Source organism: Martes martes, assembly GCF_963455335.1.
Source record: "Martes martes genome assembly, chromosome: 11".
Lineage (NCBI taxonomy): Eukaryota > Metazoa > Chordata > Mammalia > Carnivora > Mustelidae > Martes > Martes martes.
The window spans coordinates 64,360,520-64,383,683 of NC_137899.1; the positions used below are offsets into that span (position 1 = coordinate 64,360,520).

Consider the following 23,164-nt stretch of genomic DNA (forward strand, 5'->3'; position numbering starts at 1 on the left):
TTGGGTGGTTCAGTGGGTTAAAGCCTCTGCCTTCGGCTTGGGTCATGATCCCAGAGTTCTGGGATCGAGCCCCGCGTCGGGCTCTCTGCTCAGCAGGGAGTCTGCTTCTCCCTCTCTCTCTGCCTGCCTCTCTGCCTACTTGTGATCTCTATCAAATAGATAAATAAAATCTTAAAAAAAAAATTTACTTCCATTATTAAAAAAAAAAAAGAAAACTAACACTTAAAGCCCTATATCCTAAAGAAATCTGCTCTTAAGACCTTGGTGACTATCCCTCCTTTTTTTTTTCCTTACAAATATACATAACTTTTTCTAAAAACATTATACTGTAATCAAGTTCTATGACCTGCCTTGTTATGTAACTGTGCCATTAGTATCTTCCATATTAGTAAATATTGAATTATAGCATTTTAAAGTAGCTAAATAGTATTTTGTGGAAATTTTAAATTTTTCTCCTTTTTAGAAACACAGGTGGTACTCCACATTTTTTGCTATTTTGAATAATGCTACAAAGAACATCCTTGTGGTGGAATCATTGCTCCTTTTTGCCTGAATATGGAGATTTCATTTTAAGCCATCTTTTTTTCATGGAGATCTTGGTAAAACAGATTTTGAAGCAGAACATGGTGAACACAATTTAAGTTATAAGTTAGTCTGGATGATTCTGCCTTCATAACAAATGTTACTTGTACTGTGGCATTCCCAGTTTATTTTAACATATTTAGCATATGCCTTCTGACTCGTGCTGGGCTTTTGATAGAGAGTGGGATGACTAAGAAGTTAGCAGGCACTCTTCAATGTTGACCCAAACATGGAGTTGCAGTTTCCAGCTTTCCCTCCCTGCTTTCTTACTTGTTGCTTTTTTTCTTCCATACACTGGGAAACCACACCTTCTAAATATATTAGAACTGTGTCTGAAATAAAATGACTTAATCATAGGTTTTAAAGAAGACCTAAAGCCTTCTTCTTGTTTTATGATATTTGGTTAGTTGCTTTTCTTGCTTATTTCTGGTTCTTGATAGTGGTCTAGGTAATTGTCAGAAGTCTGACTTCTGAATAAACTATGTTTGGGTTAGATTTCAGATATGGTTTTCTGCATTTACAGTTTCTTCATCCAATTGATGCTCATTGTCACAATGTATATTAAGTATTTATATAGGAGAAAATGACTGCAGGGTTGTTAATGAAACCTGTTCCTGCCCCCATGGTTCACTGGTGATAATTAGTAATTTGTTAGACTCTGATGGGGTTAGTGCACTACCACAGGTTGAAATCTTTTTTACCATGTAAAAATTCAGTATAAAAATGTTAGGGGCGCCTGGGTGGCTCAGGGTGTTAAGCCTCTGCCTTCGGCTCAGGTCGTGATCTCAGGGTCCTGGGATTGAGCCCTGTATCGGCTCCCACAGGGAGCCTGCTTTCCCTTCTCTCTCTCTGCCTGCCTCTCTGCCTACTTGTTATCTCTGTCAAATAAATAAATAGAAAATCTTTTTAAAAATGTTAAAAAATAAAATTACATATAAAAGATTGTTAAGGTAGAGTTCATTAAAATAAATTTATTTAAATCTTTTGTTAGGAAGTTTCTAATTAATTTTTTTCCTGTAAGAAAATAGTTTTTGAAACTGATATCATCTTTGTATATATTTTCAGTAACCTACAGATAAACAATGCTCTATTTTTTTCCCTCTCATCCAAAAAAGTGGTATCAGGGCACCTGGGTGGCTCAGTTGGTTAAGCAGCCAACAGGGTTTCTGCTCAGGTCATGAACCAAGGTTCTGAGATTGAGCCCCACCTTGGGCTCCACGCTCAGCCCGGAGTCTGCTAAAGACTGTTTCCCTCTCCCTCTGCTCTCCCACACCCTGATATAAATAAATAGATCTTTAAAAAAAAAAAAAAAAAGACTGGTTTCTGTCATTCTACCATGTTTTATACAAATCCTTGTCCTATCTCTTCCATTGTAGAGGAACTTTGTATATAATATTTCTAATATTCCTTTGTACTTGCAGCTCTGATAGATTCTCTTTTACCACACTCTGTTTGAATAATAGAAAAGTGTATCTGATAATTAAGATTCCCGAGTTTTAGCTTGACCCTAATGGTTATTAGATGTGTAACCTAGGGCAAGTTGCCTGATGTTTATGGACTTCAGTTTCTTTGTCTATAAAATGAGGGTTCTAAATAGGTGATTGCTAAGATTCCCCTTCACTTACATTATTATAAAATGAAATAAAACATTTGCTAAATACCCATCATCAGAGCCTACATTCAGAAACATGCTTCAGTTCAACAGGCAGAACTAGTGTTTGTTGATAGCCATCTGAATAGAAGAACTTTCTGAGATAATAATTCTGAGATAATAGTAACTGTGTATAAATCATCAAAATCAATGAAATCTGTACACTTAAGATCTTAGCCTTTTATACTTTAATAACAACTCAAATCTAAATACTTAGAAGTTATTTTTTTAAGGCTGGCTCAGTCTACAGAGCATGCAGCTCTTGATCTTGGGGTTGTGAGTTCGAGCCCCATGCTGGTGTAGAGATGACTTAAAAATAAATCTCTAAAAATAAAAAGGTTTTTTAAACTTCTTCTTGTAAAAAAAACACAAGATTCTGCTTTTTTTTTTTTTTTTTTTTTTAGATTTTATTTATTTGACAGAGATCACAAGTAGGCAGAGAGGCAGGCAGAGAGGCGGAGAAGCAGGCTCTCTGCTGAGCAGAGAGCCTGATGCAGGGCTCAATCCCAAGTCTCTAGGATCATGACCTGAGCTGAAGGCAGACGCTTTAAACCCACTGAGCTACCCAGATGCCCCATTCTGCATCCTTCAGTACTTTTGAAAGGGCTATTTCACGGGTGCTTGGGTGGCTCCGTGGGTTAAAATATCTGCCTTCGGCTCAGGTTATGATCTCAGCGTCCTGGGATCAAGTCCCTCATCAGGCTCCCTGATCAGCAGGGTGTCTCTTTTTCCCTCCCCTTCTGCCCCTCCCCATGCTTGTGCTCTCTTTTTCTCTCTCTCAAATGAATAATATCTTTAAAAAAGCTATTTCAAAATCTATTATTCATACGATTTTCATTTAAACTCCTACTTGTGCAGAGCTAGGACTTAGCAAAAATTCTCCATTTGGGGGCGCCTGGGTGGCTCAGTGGGTTAAAGCCTCTGCCTTCGGCTCAGGTCATGATCCCAGGGTCCTGGGATCGAGCCCCGCATCAGGCTCTCTGCTCAGCGGGGAGCCTGCTTCCTCCTCTCTCTCTGCCTGCTTCTCTGCCTACGTGTGATCTCTGTCTGTCAAGTAAATAAATAAAATCTTTAAAAAAAAAAATTCTCCATTTGCAGTCTTTGAATTTTGAGCGTTAAAATCATATAATTGAGAAAATAGCTTAAAGAAACAATGGCTCATTTTTTATGTCCTCTCTTTATGTATTATGTTAATAAGCATGGTATCTTCAGAGATATAAAAGCTATAGCTTAATACAAAAACCCAGACATCTCTTGGATGCTAGTATAACTGGAAGCATAAATTTCCATTAAGTACAGTGATTTTCTCCACTCTGTAATCAGGTTGTAGCAACAATTCTAAATTCCATAAAGCGTGCCCTAAATATAATTCCTGCCTTTGTGAATGACTTAAAAAACTAATAAGAATTTATAGCAATATAAGGTTTAGTCACCATGCAATTTATCGTTGCTCTTCTATGAAAATATTATTAGTGATAGTATTAACTGCCATTTATGGAATGTTTGCTATATACTGAGTATTGTTAGATATTTGTTTATTATCCCATTTATTCCTCTCAATGCACCAAGGTTTCATTAGCCTTCTTTTATAGATAAGTAAATTGAGGTTTAGCACTATTTGATTTTCTTAAGGTATAATTTATCAACAATAAAGTACACACAACATCTGGGTGCAGTTTGATTGATTTTTACGTACACACACGTGTGTAATCACCCTCCACATCAAGAGACAATTCCAGCACTTCAGAAATTCCATGCAGGTGCCGCCTCCTGGTCATGACTTGCCTGAAGGTTACCACTCTTCTGACCTATGTCACCATAGATTTGTGTCTCTTGTGTCTGATTTGTTTCACTCAGTGTTATGTCTTAAGATTGATCCATGTTGATTTTGTCAGTAGTTTCTGTATAATATTATATTTGTATGCCATCCTTAACCCTTTCTCCTATTAAAGGACATGTGAGTTGTTGTTCCCAGTTTGGGGATATTACAAATAAAACATTTTACTTTAAAATTTAAGTGCTTGTTTTTTGTTTTTTGTTTTTTTCTTAATTATCAGGTTTAAGTTTATGAAAGTTGGGTTTTTTTCCATGTAGTTATACACATTTGTGCTATATGACCAAAGTGTTTATTTTATTTGGAACCTAGAATAATATAGGAGTTCTAGATTTCTGTAATGTAAAAGGATCCTAGAGAGTAAAATACATTTCAGGTCCTTCAAAACTATTTTTTACCTTTGAGTAAGACCTCATAATTAGTAAATACATTTGAAGCTATCTTTACCAAGTTTTACATAAAGTAGCACTACAAAAGTAATCTGGTATTACTGGAAATAAATGGCACTTTATTTTTCTGAAACACAAATTCATTGTTTCCATATCTGATGGCATTTCTGATTTGTGAGTTGTAGATCTGCAAATAATGGTATTTCAAAGAATGCCAGATCCTTATAATAAGGCTATATATTCTCAGATATATTTGAGGTGAATGGAGATGAATATTTACTAGTAGAGTTTCTCAGTTTCACTCTTCTTATATAGTTAAAGATTTCTCCTTTCTGGAAGAAGTAATTTTAAAAAGAACATGGCTTTGTAAAGTCTTCTGTAGACTTTTAATTGGCTGTGTATATAGTTTCATGTTAATGAACGTGTATGTTTATGTAAAGTTTCAGTAGTTTTAAAGTAGAAAAACAGGATAATGAAGTCTTTTAAGTGCCTTTAGTATGAAAATCAGCTTCCCACATATTATGTAGTTAATATTGATACCAGCAAAATATCTTGTTCTTCCATATAATAATCTTTTGTTTTTAAAAATTTATTTGAGATACAGAGAGAAACTCAAGAACCCAAGATTGAGTCACATGCTTTGCTAACTAAGCCAGCAAGGCACCCCTAAAAAAATTCTCTATTTAAATTAAAATGCACATCATCTGTTTGTTTTTTTAGTAATCCAAGTACCTCAACTGTCTTTTTCTTTTTTGTTTTTTGTTTTGTTTACAGTCTTGAGGTCTTTTCATTTTTTTACACTTATCCTGCCATGAATTTGTAGGGAATGGGTTCCAGTAGCTCAGGCTCCTTCCAGTTGGTTCTCACAGAGTGTGCTTCTCTGGGTGGAGCAGACTAGCACTTCAGCTGAACCAAAGTACCTTTCTCTTTGGCTTCCTTTTTCTGATAATTTTCCTTCACCTGCTTTAGGAAGCTATCTCAGCGCTTTGAGTGCTTAATGTGTTTGGTACATAGGGGCGCCTGGTGGCTCCCTCAGTTAAGCATCTGACTCTTGATTTTGGCTCCTGTCTAGATCTCAGGGTCTTGAGTTCAAGCCCCGTATTGGGCTCCATGCTGAGCATGGAGCCTACCTAGAAAGAAAAAATATATATCCAATACTTATATTAATTCTCTTGGCAAGAATCTTGCCCTTGTTTGTCTACAGTGCCAGCAGCATGCTGGGTAACACTGTAGACTCTTCCAATGTTGCTGTGGTAACGTTTGTGGGGCATTTTGTTTTGAACAGTGCCAATTCCCTTCATGTCCACAATATCACCTTTCTTGTAGATTTGCATGTATGTGGCCAAAGGAACAACTCCGTGTTTTTGAAAGGCCTAGAGAATAGAGCTGGTGCCTCTCTTCTTTCCCTTTGTGTTCGTCATTTTGGTGAATTACTGGAAGATGACCGTTCCAGTTGAAAGGCCCAAGTATCTCATCTTAAATAAAGGAATGTGGAAGAGTATAATAGTTGTTTAATTCTAGGAAAAATAGAACTGGCAGCCTTTATTCACTTAAAGATAAAAAAGCACATGTTTTAAACTGAGATACTTGTTTCATTTAGTTTTTGTTCTGTTTCCATTTAATTTTTTTTAAAGATTTTATTTATTTGACAGAGATCACAAGTAGGCAGAGAGGCAGGCAGAGAGAGAGAGAGAGAGAGGAAGGGAAGCAGGCTCCCTGCTGAGCAGAGAGCCCGATGCGGGGCTCGATCCCAGGACTCTGAGATCATGACCTGAGCCGAAGGCAGAGGCTTTAACCCACTGAGCCACCCAGGCGCCCCTCCATTTAATTTTAAAAATGGTAAAACTTAGTTTTAATTGTTAGGGCTCAATAGTACCATTGCACTTTTACAGTATACACTTTATTTTTCTAGGCATCCGGAGCGCTCATGAAACTATAAAATAATGTATCATGCTGAGGTAGAGGAGTGCTAAGCACAGTCTGTTTCAGAAATAAACAGATGACAAGTATAGTCATTTGCCAACTTTTTAAGAGACTAAAAGAGGTAAAATGCCAGTTCTCTTGTAATGTTGACTCTTCTAGAGATTTGGCAAAGCAAATAACTTCGAGAAGACATGTCTTCTAGTAGAAGACGTGTTTTTCTTTAAAGAGAAATACAGGACAAGGCCTTGACTTTGGTGCCTAAATGTTTTAACTGTTAAGAAAACAAACACCCATGCTTCTGAGTGAAGGGTGGGTGGAATCCTTGAGGTGCCTAGAAAGGGAGCAGAGGCAGAGCACTGACTCAGCATCTCTAGGAAGCATACCTCTGTGCCGTCAGTATCTGTGAGCACTACAGATGTGTTTGATTTGTGTGCTGTTTGGCATGGTGGCTTCTGTTAGTTGTATGGTTCCCTGATAGTAGAATGGATGTTTCATTGTTAGAAAGCAAACAGAGGATACTTTTGAAGTACTCAGAGTTCACAAACAGGGGATACTTTTGAGAAGTACTCTGAGTTCACACCAGGGTACTATGTTACTGTTTTGTTGTTTTCTCAGTCTTTTGTATACTGAGAACCACATAAATGCAATCTGAGTAATGGACACCTTTTTTTTTTTTTTTTTTAAAGTAGGCTCCGTGCCCATTGTGGGGCTAGAACTTACGACCCTGAGATAAAGAGTCACATGTTCTACTGACTGAGCCAGCCAGGTGTCCTGAGGGGACACCTTTACAGTTTGCTTTATAAACTGAAAATGGATGGTAATTTTTTTTTATGATTTTATTTATTTATTTTACAGAGATCACAAGTAGGCAGAGAGAGGAAGCAGTAGGCTCCCCGTCGAGCAGAGAGCCCAACCTGGGGCTCAATTCCAGGACCCTGAGATCATGACCCAGGCCGAAGGCAGAGGCTTAGCCCTCTGAGCCACCCAGGCGTCCCTGGGTGGTAATTTTTTACCATTCATGGTGTGAACAAACATTACCATTTCTTACACAGTTCATTTAGCCTTTAGAAAAATTGCCTTTTTATTCCTTGAGATTAGAGCATCTTTTTTTTTTTTTTTAAAGGATTTTATTTATTTGTTTGACAGAGAGTGCGTGAGAGAGGGAACACAAGCAAGGGAATGGGAGGGAGAGAAGCAGGCTCTCCGCTGAGCAGGGAGCCTGATGTGGTGCTCAATCCCAGGACCCTGGGATCATGACCTGAGCCTAAGGCAGCCGCTTAACAACTGAGCCACTCAGGCGCCCTGTGATTAGAGCATCTTTATTCCGCTTTCACGTTTTAGAAATCAGCTGTTGTCTCTTTCCCCCTCTTCTGTTATAACCATGGAAGTATGTAAACTACTACTACTACTAATTGGGATAAAAATAAATTCAGTCATGTGAACATGAGTTGACAAAAAAAGAGATACTTGAAATATGCAGGATTTAATAACATTACCTTTTGGGGAGACATTGGTATATCTGTCACACATTGTATGTTCTGATGTCCTACTAGATCTTTTTTTTTTTTTTAAAGGTGGGGAGGGGGCAGAGAGAGGAGAGAGAGAATCTTTTTTTTTTTTTTTTAATTTATTTATTTATTTCTTTGACAGACAGATATCACAAGTAGGCAGAGAGGCAGGCAGAGAGAGAGAGGGGAAAGCAGGTTTCCTGCTGAGCAGGGAGCCTGATGCGGGGCTCGATCCCAGAACTCTGGGATCATGACCTGAGCTGAAGGCAGAGGCTTTAACCCATTGAGCCACGCAGGTGCCCCAGGAGAGAGAGAATCTTAAGCAGGCTCTGTGCCCAGTTCCACTAGAGGCAGGGCTGGATCTCACAACCCTGAGATCACCTGAGCCAAAATCAAGAGTCAGACGCTTAATCAGCTGAGCCACCTAGGCGCCCCCAGATACTTTTTTTTGATCCTCAAATTTAACTTAAGAGTTTGGGCTGTAAATTGTCATTATTTAATAATAAAACCCTACTGGATGATAATCATTCTGTTTCTTTTCTTTTTTTTTTTTTTTTTGGTCTTTGGAGATTTACTTTGGTTTTGTCAATGATTTTTCACATAGACTTAGGGCTGTCATGTACATCTGTACAGACTCTGCACAAGGTAGCTGCAGGGAGAGCCCTTCATGTAAACTGTATTGTTGGTCGTTCCCACCAGAGTTACGCAGTGAGACAGCTTACTATAGCTACCTTTACTTTTTATGGTATTGCTTAGTTTAATTAGCATTATTGTCTAAATTGCATTTTGATTCAACTATTTGAGAATCTCAGGTAACTTCCAGGAGAATTTCTCTTAAGCCTCTGGATTATTTTGCACATATCCAAAGGGGAACATATAGAGTGGTCAGTATTCAAAATATGAAGATTATACGACTTAAGATTTTACAGTCCTATTGATTGGGAAATAACAGTCTTTTTTTGTTTTGTTTTTCCCCAGACACCAACTGGGTATCCTACAATTCAATCCTATTCTGCACTAACTACCCAGAGTTAGTGTCAAACTCCACAAGTTTAAGGACTCAGCCCCCCAAAATACCCTCACTTGAGATGCCAGTCCTGGGTCCCCAGGCTGCCTGTGCCTCTCTCCAGTTTAGATACCAATTCAAGGGTTCTCATACCCCCATCTCAGGTTCTGTAATTTGCTGGAACAACTAGAACTAAGGAAAACTACTTACCGTTACTGGTTTATTATAAAAGACACAACTCTGGAGTAGCCAAATGAAAGAGATGCATAGGACCAGGTGTGGTGGTTGGGGTACAGAGCTTCCATGACCTCACTGGAAATGCTACCCTCCTGGCACCTCATTGTCTTCACTAGGCCAGAATCTCCCTGAATCCCATTGTTTAGAGGATTTTATTGAAGTTTCATTACATAGGCATGATTGATATAGTCATTAGTTACTGGTGACTATACTTAATCTCCAGCCCCTCTGTCCTTCCTGGAAGTTTGCCTTTCTGGTGACCAGGCCCCATCCTAAGGCTTTTTAGTAGAGCCACCACCACCAAGTCCCCTCGTTAGATAAACCCAGATGCAGTTGAAATTGTCTTGTAAATAACAAAAGGTGCTCCCTTCACCCATGAAATTCCAGGGTTTTAGGAGTTGTAGGCCCAGAACCAAGGACAGGACCCAGTATATATTTTTTATTGTGCCTTACTTGAATAGTACTAAACAGTTTATAAAGATGTAAGAAAAGAAAAAAAAAACCCTGAAAAAAGTGTTCAGCAGTAGAGGATTGATTAAATCATGAAACGATACTAAATCACCATGAAAATTTTGTGTATGTGTAGACAGAGAACAGAGTTTGTGTGAATTGTTTTGAACTTGATTAGCATCTTCAGCAGTTTCCGAATGCAAGAATGTGTTGGTAGCAAATAACACAGCCGAAGAAAAGAATTCGAGAGAGCTGACAACACAGTGCAGGCAGTATACAATTTATGAAAAAGTTGTGTCCCCAAAGTTAACTCTTTGAAATTTTGAATATAGTGCTCGCTTTGGCAGCACATATACTAAAATTGAAATTTTGAATACATTCTCCCTGTCAAGGAACAAAAATTCAACAGAGTAAATGTGAAGATCTAATTAGCTTTATTAAGCGATTTGTTGAATCGGGTAGCATCCTGTCAAGTAGTGGGGAACTCCAAAGAGTTGTACAAAATGGAAGGATTTTATAGAAGGCGGGTAGGTCAAGGAAGTTATTCGCAAAAGAAGAGGAAGGATTATTCCAGGGCACATCACTTTCCCTTGGGAGAAAGGCAGGGTGTTCTGTTAGGTGAATTCCTCATCTTCCTTTGCAGGATAGAGAGGGCCTATGTGACAGATTACCTGAAAGAGTGATGATCAGAAAGTCCCAGACTCACTAGTTAAGACTGCATTTTTCAGGGAGGTTGAAATTTATGATTAGGTTAGGTATTAAGCCCGGTTTGGGGACTTGGCCTAAGTGGCTTGGGCCTGGGGGTTTCCTTTTAACACCTCAAAGAAACAGTATTATAAGTACTCTGGGCCCAAATCAGCCTAAAGTCAACCTAATTTTAGCCATGGAATTCTTGGAGTATATGTAGTATCAACACTAAGCAACAATTTTATGAGTTGATTTCATTTTAAGTTCCAGCTAGAGTCATACAAAACGTCTTCATTCAGTACAATGAGGAGTTGGAAGAATATATTGAACATAGCAAAGCATCAGATATTAAACTCCGGTTTAAACAAGTTGGTAACTTGTTAACTAAATCTTCAGAAAAGAAGACAGATTTCTGTATCTCTATGTATGTATCTTTGTGTCCCAGGAGTCTAGGATGGAAATAAGATTTCTTCAAAAGCTAGAAGCTGTTTGTGGTTTTCTTTTTTTTTTTTTTAACTTTAAAAGCAATGCATATCCATTTAAAAATAAATACTACTTTACTTAAAAGTAAATTATAATCTCAGTTTATTGCCAAGTGATACAGAAAAAGTATGTGTAGGCACATGCAACACAGGTAAAGCACATGTGGCCAAAAAATTAGCAGTTTGTGAATATAGATGAAGTTTATAAGGTTGTTTATATTCTTTCAACTTCTCTGTAAGTTTGAAATTTTTCTAAAAAAGAAGATGGACATTAAAAAAAACAAAAATCAGGAATATTCCTTTATCTCCAATCCCCAACCCTATTCACCCTCCAGAGGTAAACTGTTAGCAGTTAAGCTTGTATCTTTTCAAGCAAGTTTTTAAAAAATTGATTTAGAAAGATACAGTAGTATAGTTTTTTGCATAAATGGAATCATCGTATATGTAGGATTATACTATATTTATTGCTACTGTGCTTGCTTTTTAAACAATAGTGTGTATCTGTAATAAATTACCACAAACTTAGCAACTTAAAATAACACAAATAAAGGATTCAGGAGGTTAGAAATCAGAAATGGGTTTCTCTGGGCTAAAATCAAGCAGGGCTGTGTTTCTTCAGGCCACTTAGAGGAAATCGATTTTCTTGCTTTTTTCCTACCTATTAGAGTCTCCTTCAGTCCTTGGCTCATGGTTCCCTCCTCAGTCTTCAAAACATCTTGAAGCTTAGCATCTTCAGATATCTTTGACACCTCTCTTAAAAAGACCCTTGTGAAATCAGTGGCCCACCTCAATAACCCCCATCTTAAAATCTTTAATGGTGTCTGCAAAGTCCCTTTTGCTTTGTAAGGTAACATACAGACAGATTTCAGGGATAAGACATGGACGTTTCTGGAGGGCTTTTATTTTACCTACCACACTATATACCATACCTAGCTTGCTTTATCAGTATATGTGAATCTAACATTCTTTTTAACAACTGTATAGAACAGATATAAAATTTATGTAATCACTCTTATGAATATTTAGGTTTCCAATTTTAATGTGATGATAAGTCCTGCTAGGAACATTTTTGTACATATCTGTATGAACATATCCATGTATCTGTGGGATAAATTCCTAAAACTGAAATTGCTGAATCAAAGGGTGTATGTGTTATTGATTTGATAGTATTGCCAAATTGCCTTCCAAACTGTTCGACCAATTCACATTCTCGTAGCCAAGCCTATTTATTTACCCATACTCTTGTAAACACAAAATAATAATCTTTTTCATGTTTTTCAATATATGAGTAAAAATTTTATTATTCCAAATTGCATTTCCATCATTAAAAGTGAGGTTGAGTATTGTTATACTACTTTCTTTTGGAATTTCATATTAAACATTCGGACATAAAGAGCAACGGACTTCATGATGGACTTGTGAGGATTTGGGTCCAGAATGTTTGTATTTACTTAAAAGCATATTTACACTATACTACACATTTTTTAAATAAATAGCTATACATTAAGGTTAGTGGCTTCCCAAAAGGAAACATGTTGTAATAATTACCCGGACTTCTTAATAATAAGTGTATATTGGGGGGCGTCTGGGTGGCTCAGTGGGTTAAACCTCTGCCTTCGGCTCAGGTCATGATCTCGGGGGCCTGGGATCAAGCCCCACATCAGGCTCCCTGTTCAGCGGGGAGTCTGCTTTTCTCTCTCTGCCTGCCTCTCTGCCTACTTGTGACCTCTCTCTCTCTCTCTGTCAAATAAATAAATAAAATCTTTAAAAAAAGAAAAAATAAGTGTTTATTGGGCTTTGTTGATTACATAAAATGATTTATTTCCTTATTTCTAGGTTTTGTTTTGGCTTTTTGGTGTTGAAGTAATTCTGAATTGGGATTTTTTTTTTTTTAAGATTTTATTTATTTATTTGACAGAGATCACAAGTAGGCGGCGAGGCAGGCAGAGGGGGAGGGGGAAGCAGGCTCCCCGCTGAGCAGAGGGCCCGATGTGGCGCTCGATCCCAGGACCCTGGGATCATGACCTGAGCCGAAGGCAGAGGCTTTAACCCACTGAGCCACCCAGGAGCCCTGGGTTTGTTTTTTTTTTTTTTAACTCTGTAACTACCAGCTCCATAGTATCAACTTTGAATATGTCTCCATTACTTCTTTGTCACATTGCACCTTCTTACACACAATATGTGAAACCTCTGTGATACATAGAAAAGATGCAGAGAAACATGAAATGTAATTTGAGATTATCTATTCTCAGCCTTCAGCCAATTAATCTTAAATGACTAATCTCTGAGAGAAAAGTTAGTCCGTCCATAACCCAAACCTTTAAAAAATCTTTTCAAACTGAAAACAGTGATTTCTTCTGAAAGTGGGGGCAAGAAGATAACTAGATGGCTAGAGTGGTAGTGTCAGGGGTGGGAGGGAATCTTCTTAGTGAAAGAAGTATCTTTAAGGATTTTGGATTAATGATTTTGAGTATCTTTAAGGACTGTAAATATGGAACTAGGTCACCTATTTAAAAGTCATTTTGAAAGCCCTTTTATAATTCTCATGTGACTCAAGTGACAGCTTGATTCATTCCACTAAAGTGTGGGAAGATAAACCATCATATCTATCTTTCCACATTAAAGGTAGGATCTAAAAGTGATTCTTAATCTCACGTTCAACGTTAGTGTATACAATTGACCCTTGAACGATGTGGGAGTTAGAGATGCCTTGTATAACTTTTGACTTCTCCAAAATTTTACTAATAACCTGTTGACTGGAAGCCTCACTGACAAAATGGACAGCTGATTAATACATATTTTGGATATTATTTGTGTCATATACTGTATTCTTACAATAAAGTGGGCTAAAGAAAATGTTAAAATCATACAGAAGTGAAAATACAGTCATATTAAGGCAGAGGCTGAACCCACTGAACCCACTGAGCCACCCAGGTGCCCCTGTATAAATATATTTTGAAAGAAAATTAAATGTAAATCACCTAAAACTTCTAAATCAATATAATCCAAATCCCGTGCATTTAATTCTTCTTTCCTCTCCAAAAGTCTCATTGAAAAAACAAAAATAGAAACAGAGAAAATGCTGATAAACTCAGGTAATCGGAAACTGAAAGTGTACTAAAACTGTTATTTCTACATGACATAGTGTTGGAAAGATTTCATTAAACTTTTCATTGATCAATTCTCAATATCAAAAAATTATCTGAAATGTTGATTAATGCCCACCCATTCAATCCTCCTGCCAACCCATCATCAAAAATATAGCTCAGAGAGGCACCTCGGTGGCTCAGTGGGTTAAAGCCTCTGCCTTCAGCTCAGGTCATGATCCCAGGGTCCTGGGATGGAGCCCCGCATCGGGCTCTCTGCTCATCAGGGAGCCTGCTTCCCTTCCTCTCGCTCTCTCTGCCTGCCTCTCTGCCTACTTGTGTTCTCTGTCAAATAAATAAAAATCATATATATATATATATATATATATATCAGAACTACAAGTATTATGAGCAAGGGAGCCAATTGATGAGAAGCAAACCTAGATCTTGGCTCAATCTTTGTTGGACCTCTTCTACTCAATTCAGTAGGATGTTGGTTTTTCTCAGGGCTTCATGACTGTTGGATGATAATTCACAAATGTAAATCTCCAGTCTTGTCACTACCACTTTACCTGCTATCCTCCTATGCATATTAAAATCTGAACACCTTTAAATCAGGGGAAAAGACTTATAAATCTTTCCTCCTTTTACTCCTTTTCTCTTCTTATGTATAGTAGGTTTGCTGAAAATGCCAAATGGCATCAGTAAGTGTAGCTTATCCTTACATCTGTCATTCACAGTTTAAAAGTATTTTTGCCAGGGGACGTCTGGATAGCTCAGTTGAGCATTGGACTCTTGATTTTGGCTCATATCGTAATCTTAGGGTCGTGAGATCCAGCCCTGTGTTGGCTCTGAGCTAAATGTGGAGTCCACTTGGGATTTTCTCTCTCTCCCTCTGCCCTCCTCCCCATGCGCACTCTCTTGCTCTCTCTAAAGTAAATTTTTTTTTTTAAAGATTTTGTTTATTTATTTGCTAGAGAGACCAGAGAGAGTGAGTACAAGCAGGGTAGGCAAAAGGAGAAGCAGGCTCCCTGCTGAGCGAGGAGCCTGATGTGTGGGCCTCAATCCCAGGACCCTAGGATCTTGAGCTGAGCCAAAGGCAGTCGCTTAACCAACTGAATCACCCAGGCATCCCTAAAGTAAATAAATCTTAAAAAATTGTTGCTGCCAGGGTACCTGAGTGGCTCAGTCAGTTAAGCTGTGGGCTTGAGATACTGACTCAGGTCATGATCGCATGTGTTGCACTCCACACAGCAGGAAGTCTGCTTGAGAGTTTCCTCCCTCTCTCTCAAATTAAACAATCTTTCTTAAAGCATTTTTGCCTATCAGGATAAAATGTTCCCTTGATCATGATAAAACCTTTTGGCTAATACTCCTTACTATTTTAGGTTGAATTCTCTTACCCGCCCCTGATTCCAGGAGATGGTCATGACAGCCCCACTCTACCTGAAGAATGGAAGTATTTGCCCTTCCTTGCCTTACCAGATGGCGCACACAACTACCAGGAAGGTATGTAAACAATGGAGCTATTAGTAGGTGCCTTTTTTTTTTTCTAATTTACCAAGACATCTTAGAGTCTAAGTATTTTGGTAAATGAAAGGCCTTTGGCTTCTTGTGACTACTCATAAAATATTTAAATGCTTGTTTGGAGATGACTAGTCATGCACTAGAAGATTTCCAGAGGAGTGCTGGGTTTATGGTAATGTTAATGAGCGTTAGCTATTCTTTTACCAGGAGAGCAAAGTAAGTGGCCAGATTAGGACATGTGCTACTGGTAACACTTCCTGCATTTATCCTCAGACTTCTTTCAGAGGGAAACTAAAGGGCTTAGCTGTACTAGCTACCAATTGACTAGGACTCTAGCTGCAGACATAGTACTCCAGTGCCCACCTGGGATTACCTCTCCACCCCTGGAATCACTGCTATTACAGTGCTCTGTTTAAAAGTTTACATGTAAGGGGTGGCTGGCTGGCTTAATTGGTAGAGCGTGCAACTCTTGACTTTGGGTAAGTTTAAGCCCCATGTTGGGTATAGGGATTACTTAAAAATAAAATCTTTTTTTATTTTTTTAAAAAGATTTTATTTATTTACTTGACAGACAGAGATAACAAGTAGGCAGAGAGGCAGGCAGAGTGGGGGGAGGGGGAAGCAGGCTCCCCGCTGAGCTGAGAGCCCCATTCGGGGCTCGATCCCAGGACCCTGAGGTCATGATCTGAGCCGAAGGCAGAGGCTGAACCCACTGAGCCACCCAGGTGCCCCAACCTACAGAAAAATTGAAAGAATAGTATAGTGGATACCCCACAAATTATATTTATGTGTGTGTACATTTTTGCCTCTCCTATTTGAAAGTCTAACACCACGTTGCAGACATTATGACAGTTTACCTCTAAATACTTCAGCATGCACTCTTAAGAATAATAAGATCATTCCTTAGGATAATTTCCAGTACCATTATGACAGCTAAGAGATTTTTTTTTTTGATATTTTATTTATTTATTTGACAGACAGAGATCACAAGTAGGCAGAGAGGCAGGCAGAGAGAGGGGTGGGAAGCAGGCTCCCTTCTGAGCAGAGAGCCCGATGTGGGGCTCGATCCCAGGTCCCTGGGATCATGACCTGAGCCGAAGGCAGAGGCTTTAACCCACTGAGCCACCCAGGCGCCCGACAGCTAAGAGATTTAACAGTAATTCAGTAATATCGTCTTAATTATCTAATCTGTGTTCAAATTTCTCCAGTTATTCCAAGAATTTCTTGGATCTATCCAAGATTCATGTGTTACCTTTTGTTTGTATGATTCTCTACCTCTTTCAATCTTAAATAAAGTATATTCTTTTTTGTTAAAATTTTTTAAATTTAAATTCATTTAACATAATGTATTATTAGTTTCTGAGTTAGAGGTCAGTGATTCATCAGTCTTATATAATACCCAGTGTTCCTTAGATCCCATGTGCTCCTTAATGTCCATCACCCAGTTACTTCATTCCCCATCACCCCCTTCCCTCCAGCAACCCTCTGTTTGTTTCCTATGATTAAGAATCTCTTATGGTGTAAAAAAAAAAAAAAAAAAAAAAAAAGAATCTCTTATGGTTTGATAAAGTATTTTCTGAGATAAATAATTGAAGTTTCAGTTTTAACCTGTTATATAATTAAGCCCTGTGGGCTTTTTGAGAATGTGCATGATTGAATGTACATAGTAAAGCAATAAGATGGATTCTGAGAAACCAGTGGTTTCGTGATACTAGAAGTAGGTATGACATGGGTTCCTTGTTACATCATCATTTTGGTTATAATTAACTGTATTATAATACTTCAGTTTACATTGTTTATTAATAAGGATAATTCACTTTGGTATTTACATTTTTCTGTGTATCTCTTAGATACTGTCTTTTTTCACTTGCCACCCAGAAATGGAAACGGAGCCACAGTATATGGTATCTCCTGCTATCGACAAATTGAAGCCAAGGTATGATAGTTACAATGAACAAGAACAACAAAACACTGATATTATTTTAGATTTTTACAAACAATTTGAAGTTGTTTTCCCTGTAGTACCAGTTTATTCACATGACTGTTTTTGTAAGTTGACATGAGTAACTATAATTACTATAAAATATTTTGCCCATTGTTTTTATATAGCAATACCTAAATTATCCATTTGTCTTCAAAATACTGTAAACTTCTATAGTGTTCTTGAATTTTCTTTTTCTAGTGTTTGGTATATAATTTTAGAAAAATGAAGTGATTATGTTGTTCTTTAAGCAGCTGTTTAGAATTAGTGGAAGGTACTTTAGTAGCTTTGAAATATGTGCATTTTGTCTTAATTATCTACAACTAAGGTTTTGTTGATTCTTAAATTACCTGCCAGCCAATTCCTGAATACTGTAATAACTCTAATTAATAAATTAAGTCAAGATGGGTAGCTTGCCCTTTCATGCTGGTTTGCTCCTGAGCAGCACTAGTTTTTTGTGGTGAAGATACTCTGAGTAAAAATCTCTTGCCTATCATGACATCATTAATACTCTAAAGTAGTGAGTGTTTCTCAACGTCACTGTACATTGGAGTCACCTGGAGAGCTTCAACTACTAGAGCTGACTGGGTCCCAGCTCCAGAAACTCTGATTTAATGTTCTGGTTATCAGGAGTTTTTAAAAGCTCCTCGGGTGATTGCTTTATGTAGCCAAGATTGCAAACCACTGCTCTAAAACAGTGATTTTTAACCGGAGTTACCTGGAGACTTTAAATACACACCTGGCCTTTCCTTCTGCTGTGACTAAATTAGAATCTCTGGGAGTAGAGCTTAGGCAATTATAAGTTTTAAAAGGTTCCTCAGGTGAATAATTAACTTCATCTTTTAAAATTTATGTTAGCTTTTTATAATGACCACTTCAATCATGCAAATAAATTAAAAGAATTGTATGATGAATACCTGTATGCCCACCATCTAGATTCAACAAATGTCAGCATTCTAGCACACGCACTTTGAGAATGTGTCTGTATTTTTCCCTAAATCATTTCAAAAGAAATGGCAGGTGTAAATTCCACCTTACTCAAAGTAGTTAACTACTGTGAAATCGCCCTTCATGCACAGGGCCTGGAACATCGGACACACCTAGTAAAATATTTATGGAATGAGTAATTGGATTTAAAGATAAAGATAAACCTGAGAGTAAGAGTTAGTCAGATAGCTTTGTACGTTTGATTGCTTCATATACTGTTACCCTTAATGTTTCTCTGAGATGAACTGAATTGCCTCCCCCCACCTCCTGTTCTTAGATATCTGTTCCTTTTACCATCATCTCCTATAAGTTGTATAAGCACTAGTAAAATTCTCCAAAGCTGTCAACATTAACAACAGTTGTCATGCTCTGCATAGCCTTTAAATGGCATTTCATACTGCCTGTCTTCCTCACCCCCTGGGTCTGACCCACTCGCAGTATATGGAGGTTGCCATTTTCTCCAAATTTTTCTATCCTCACCCGATAACCAGAGGGATAAGACAGGTACCAGAAGGACCTAGAGTGTAGGGGAAAGACTGATTCCCTTTGAGTGAAAGTGAGACCTGATAGATGAGTCCAATCAAGGCAGAGAGGTAGAAAACAGATTGAGGGAAAGCTCTCTGTTCTTGACTTAGTTTAATGAAGAGTTGTCAGTCATCAGCCAGTTGAAGACACTGAGGCCCCTTTGTCCTTAGGACAGGTCCAAGGAGGTGTCAGGCAGTAGTACACTACAGAGGGAAGGAATAGTTCTTACTTCCCTCACAGAATTATCTGAGGTTGATCAAATGAAGGCTTGTTCCTTACTAGCAGAGAACTATAGACATCTCATGTGGTCATCCTCAGAATCCTCAAAGCTCAGGGCTGGGCTGCAATACCAGTTTGCCAGGATAAAGTCCAGGCAGCATAGAACAACCACCTTATCTGCTCCACACTCTGTATGGTCTGGCTGTGCAGGTGGGGAGAAGTCAGTCTAATTGAAGATTGTGCAGTTCCTAGTCACAGGTGCCAAGAGGTTATGATACAGGTTTCTTGGGTCTGATGTACCGTGTGAATAAATGCTTGCAGCTCTTAGCCCTCTTCGATTAATGAAGCACTTTTTTATTAATATTTTTCTTTGTATGTAAAGGAGGAACCGTAACATAACATAAAAGGGTACATATAACCCTTTTCTCCTAAAGAGGAGTCAGTCAGTGCTCCTGTTTTTTTCATTTTTGGTCAAAGCAGGAAGTAAATACTTTAGAACTGTTAAAAGTATAAATAAAGTGAATAAAGTTTAGTGTTCCGCATGGTAGCATTTGTTAACACACACACACAAAAAAGAACAACCACCTTAACAAAACTGTTGCCAGTTCTTCCATCTTGGGAGTTTTTGTCATGTCTTAAACTAACCTCTTCTCGCAGGAACAGTAGTCTTTGAAAGGGTGCCCATTTTCAAACCAGAATCAAGGACATTTGATTTGCATTATGGGTGTGGCAACTTACACAGAAAGTATTCTCCATCATACAGTAAGTTCCTTGAGAGTAGGGATTATCTCTCACGGTTACATTCCTAGTGCCTACCAGATTCTAGCACAAAGTTTCCTGGCTGACTCAGTCAATAAATATTTTCTGAGATTCTCAATGTATTTGGAGTTTAACTAAAGGTAAGAAATTTTTTCTATCTTCCTGCTATTTTTATGTTGAAAGATGATGATTTTAAAATATCTCTATGGAATATTTCTAATAATGACTGTTCACATAGGCATTGAAAGTACGGCAAGCAGATATCACCAGAGAGACCGTTCAGAAAAGTGTCTGTGTTCTAAGCAAGTTGGTAAGAGACCAAATAACTTGTTAATGTGTTTGCTAAAAATTCATGGCAGATTTTTACTTGAGAATAAGGCACTATTAGAATAAGGAGAGATTTATGGAAACAGTAATAGATTAAAATTCATTAGGGGCTCTTAACTGTCTTGCATCTCCTCTTTCTCTTTGCTTTTCAGCAGTGTTATTCTCATTTGTCCCTCTATCCACAACTAGGTAAGATGAAGGAAATCTCCTAGCTAGGTATTCGGAAAAAAGGTTGACACTTGACCAAAATGAGGTAGCTGATATATTTCATTTATCCATTTTTATTTTGTTTTTAAGACTTCGGGTAAATAATGTATTACTAAAACTCAAAATATCATAAGCGCTCAGATTTTATTGATGATTTAAAAGTACATGACTCTTGCTATGAAAAATTGCAACCTTAACTTGCTCTTTAAAAACTTAAAATTTGGGGGGCACCTGCGGTGGCTCAGTGGGTTAAGCGTCTGACTCTTATTTCAGCTCAGGTTGTGATTTCAGATTTACTTGAGGTTGAGCTCAGGGTGGGGCTCTGCACTCAGCAGGAAGTCAGCCTGGGATTCTCTCTCCCTCTGTCCCTCCCTGTGCTCCTGTGGGCATGCTCTGGACTCTCTAAAAATTAAATAAAATCTTTAAAAAACTTAAAATTTTTGAGGAACAGAAATGACATAATGAATTGTACAATAACGTACTTTAAAATTGTTTCATCTGTGTACAGGTTGATCAAATGCAAGTGTATATTTTAGCTTTTATTTTTTGAAGAAAATATATAACATCTCTTATTTTTCATAGCTCTTCGTTAAATCATTTGTAATATTCCTTTTTTTTTTTAAACGAATGGGATAATAACACCTTTACAAATAACATCAAATGACTAATTCTACATGTAAATATAATCTCCCAAATCTCCTTTGTGGGGAGAAAATCTAGATCTCAATCATATTAATTATCTTCTAGCTATATGATTACTGAATACAGATGTTTCTGCATTTAACCTAAATCAAAATGGAGACTATTTCATTTGCCTAGTCACCAAATGTATGTAGGTTTTGTTTAAATATTTCTTCTGTATTTCCCAGTTTCTTTCTTTTCTTTCTTTTCTTTTTTTTTTTAAAGATTTTATCCATTTGAGAGACAGCTTGGGAAGGGGGTGCAGAAGGAAAAGAGGAGGGAGAAACAGACTCCCCACTAAGCAGGGAACCCGAGACAGGGCTCGATGCCAGGACCCTGAGATCATGACCCGAGCTGAAGGCAGTTGCTTAACAGACTGAGCCACCTACGTGCCCCTGTCTTGTCCAATTTCTTATATCCACAGACAGTTTAAATGTAGTTTGCTTAATATATGTTGAATTTTGCAAAATAGGATTTCTTTGGGCTTTTACTACTAAGCTTAAAAAAACCCTAAATAATAATAGTTTATACTGTGGGACATAATAATAAGATTTTGAGGATCAGATATTGCTTCCAAGATCATAATTTTAAATAGAGGACAAGAATAGACTCCTTAAAAAAAAAATGGTTGTAAAAGACCCCACTATCAGAACATTGGTAGATTGCACCTAGATAGTTTCCAGAAGGATAGCCTAAAAAGTAGACATCAGTGAATACTTTTTTTATACTGGGCCAGATGATCAAGATATAGGAGTACCAGATATTAAAGCAAGTGTGACATGCTGAAAGACATCCTGAGTAATCTTTCTTCAAAGAAGAATTATAATAATAATAAATACCATTCATCTGGTCCCTATAGGTCAGGTATTAATCCTATGCCAGATACTTTTTAGATGTAATTGTCATTTGAATCCTCATATAAAAGCAGTGAGATCTAAGTATTTATTGCTCTCATTTTACAAATAAAGATGAGAGAAAATATATCTAACTCTCATAAACTTATAATGTGATAAAATTGGGGTGAAATCTGATTTTAGCTGTCTTTAAACAGCATAAGGGATGGGGGAGCTAGCTCATGCAAAAGTGTTTGGTGGTTCATAGTGATTATAGTCTTTATATATAAAAACATGAAAATATATATAATATATATTTAAAGTATGTAAAATGTGACTATACTTAGATACTTTTTTTTTTTAAGATTTTATTTATTTATTTGACAGAGATAACAAGTAAACAGAAAGGCAGGCAGAGAGAGAGAGGGAAGCAGGCTCCCTGCCAAGCAGAGAGCCCGATGCGGGCTTGATCCCAGGACTCTGAGATCATGTCCTGAGCCGAAGGCAGAGGCTTAACACACTGAGCCACCCACGCGCCCATATATTAAATAATTTAGATGGTAATAATATATTAATAGGGATATTGATGGGGGGAGCTCTTCCAGTATTGTTTTAATTAATTAGAGTATATATACAACATGGTCTCTGCGTTCTTAGAAGAACACAGAAATCAGGAAACATCTAGGAAAGAACATTGAAAATAAAAAGGATGGATAGTAGAAGAGGGTCTTAAATAAAAATAAGAATTAAGGAATAATTTTGTTGAAGGATGAAAAAGAATATTTTCATAAAGGACATAGATTAGTTGTTCCAAGCCTCTGTAGAATGCAAAAAAGGGAAATGAACTTAGTTCAATTATGAATGTTCAACTAGATAATAAGAACTGGCCATTATAAGGATGATTGTCACCCCACACCAGCAGAACAGTGCAGAATTAGAATGTTTTAAATTTTGTAATAGGCAGCGTTTAAATGCTTTCCAAGTGCCAGACACTCTGAGTGCTTTTACCTGTGTTACTTAATTCTGGAAACAACCCCATGAGATGTACTGTCTTTTCATATTCCAGTGTTCACATCAGTAAGCAAATGTGGAGAGGTTCTGTGCCCAGGTTATGTCACTGAGTGATAAGAGCAGAAGTGTGTCAGGTACTTTCTGGCAGCAGCCATAGAGCTGGAACAGGTGATTTAACAGCTTTTAGCTGTGAATAATAAAGATACTAAAGTTGAAGTGAGTTTTTCCTCCCTGTTCTTTCAATTACAAAGTTGTAAGATGTTTGTTTGTTG

At 37.6% G+C, this 23,164-nt stretch overlaps 1 protein-coding gene and 1 pseudogene across 3 annotated transcripts in view; one reads left to right on the forward strand and one right to left on the reverse strand.

Moving 5' to 3' along the window:
- AVL9 (AVL9 cell migration associated) overlaps positions 1 to 23,164 on the forward strand; it is a 58,540-nt gene that overhangs the window by 9,361 nt on the left and 26,015 nt on the right. For both annotated transcript variants that reach the window (XR_013967640.1, XM_080818321.1), the window contains exons 2-4: positions 15,224 to 15,344; positions 17,213 to 17,298; positions 20,072 to 20,143. Coding sequence is in view for 1 of the 2 variants with exons in the window: in XM_080818321.1 (XP_080674447.1) it covers positions 15,224 to 15,344; positions 17,213 to 17,298; positions 20,072 to 20,143 (279 nt within the window). In the remaining variant the exon portion in view is untranslated. The remainder of the gene's footprint in view (positions 1 to 15,223; positions 15,345 to 17,212; positions 17,299 to 20,071; positions 20,144 to 23,164) is intronic.
- LOC308352104 (large ribosomal subunit protein eL21-like) lies at positions 5,258 to 5,877 on the reverse strand (annotated as a pseudogene). Its single transcript has 2 exons — positions 5,615 to 5,877; positions 5,258 to 5,487 (listed from the first exon to the last, which is right to left on the reverse strand). The product of its transcript is annotated as a large ribosomal subunit protein eL21-like (transcript).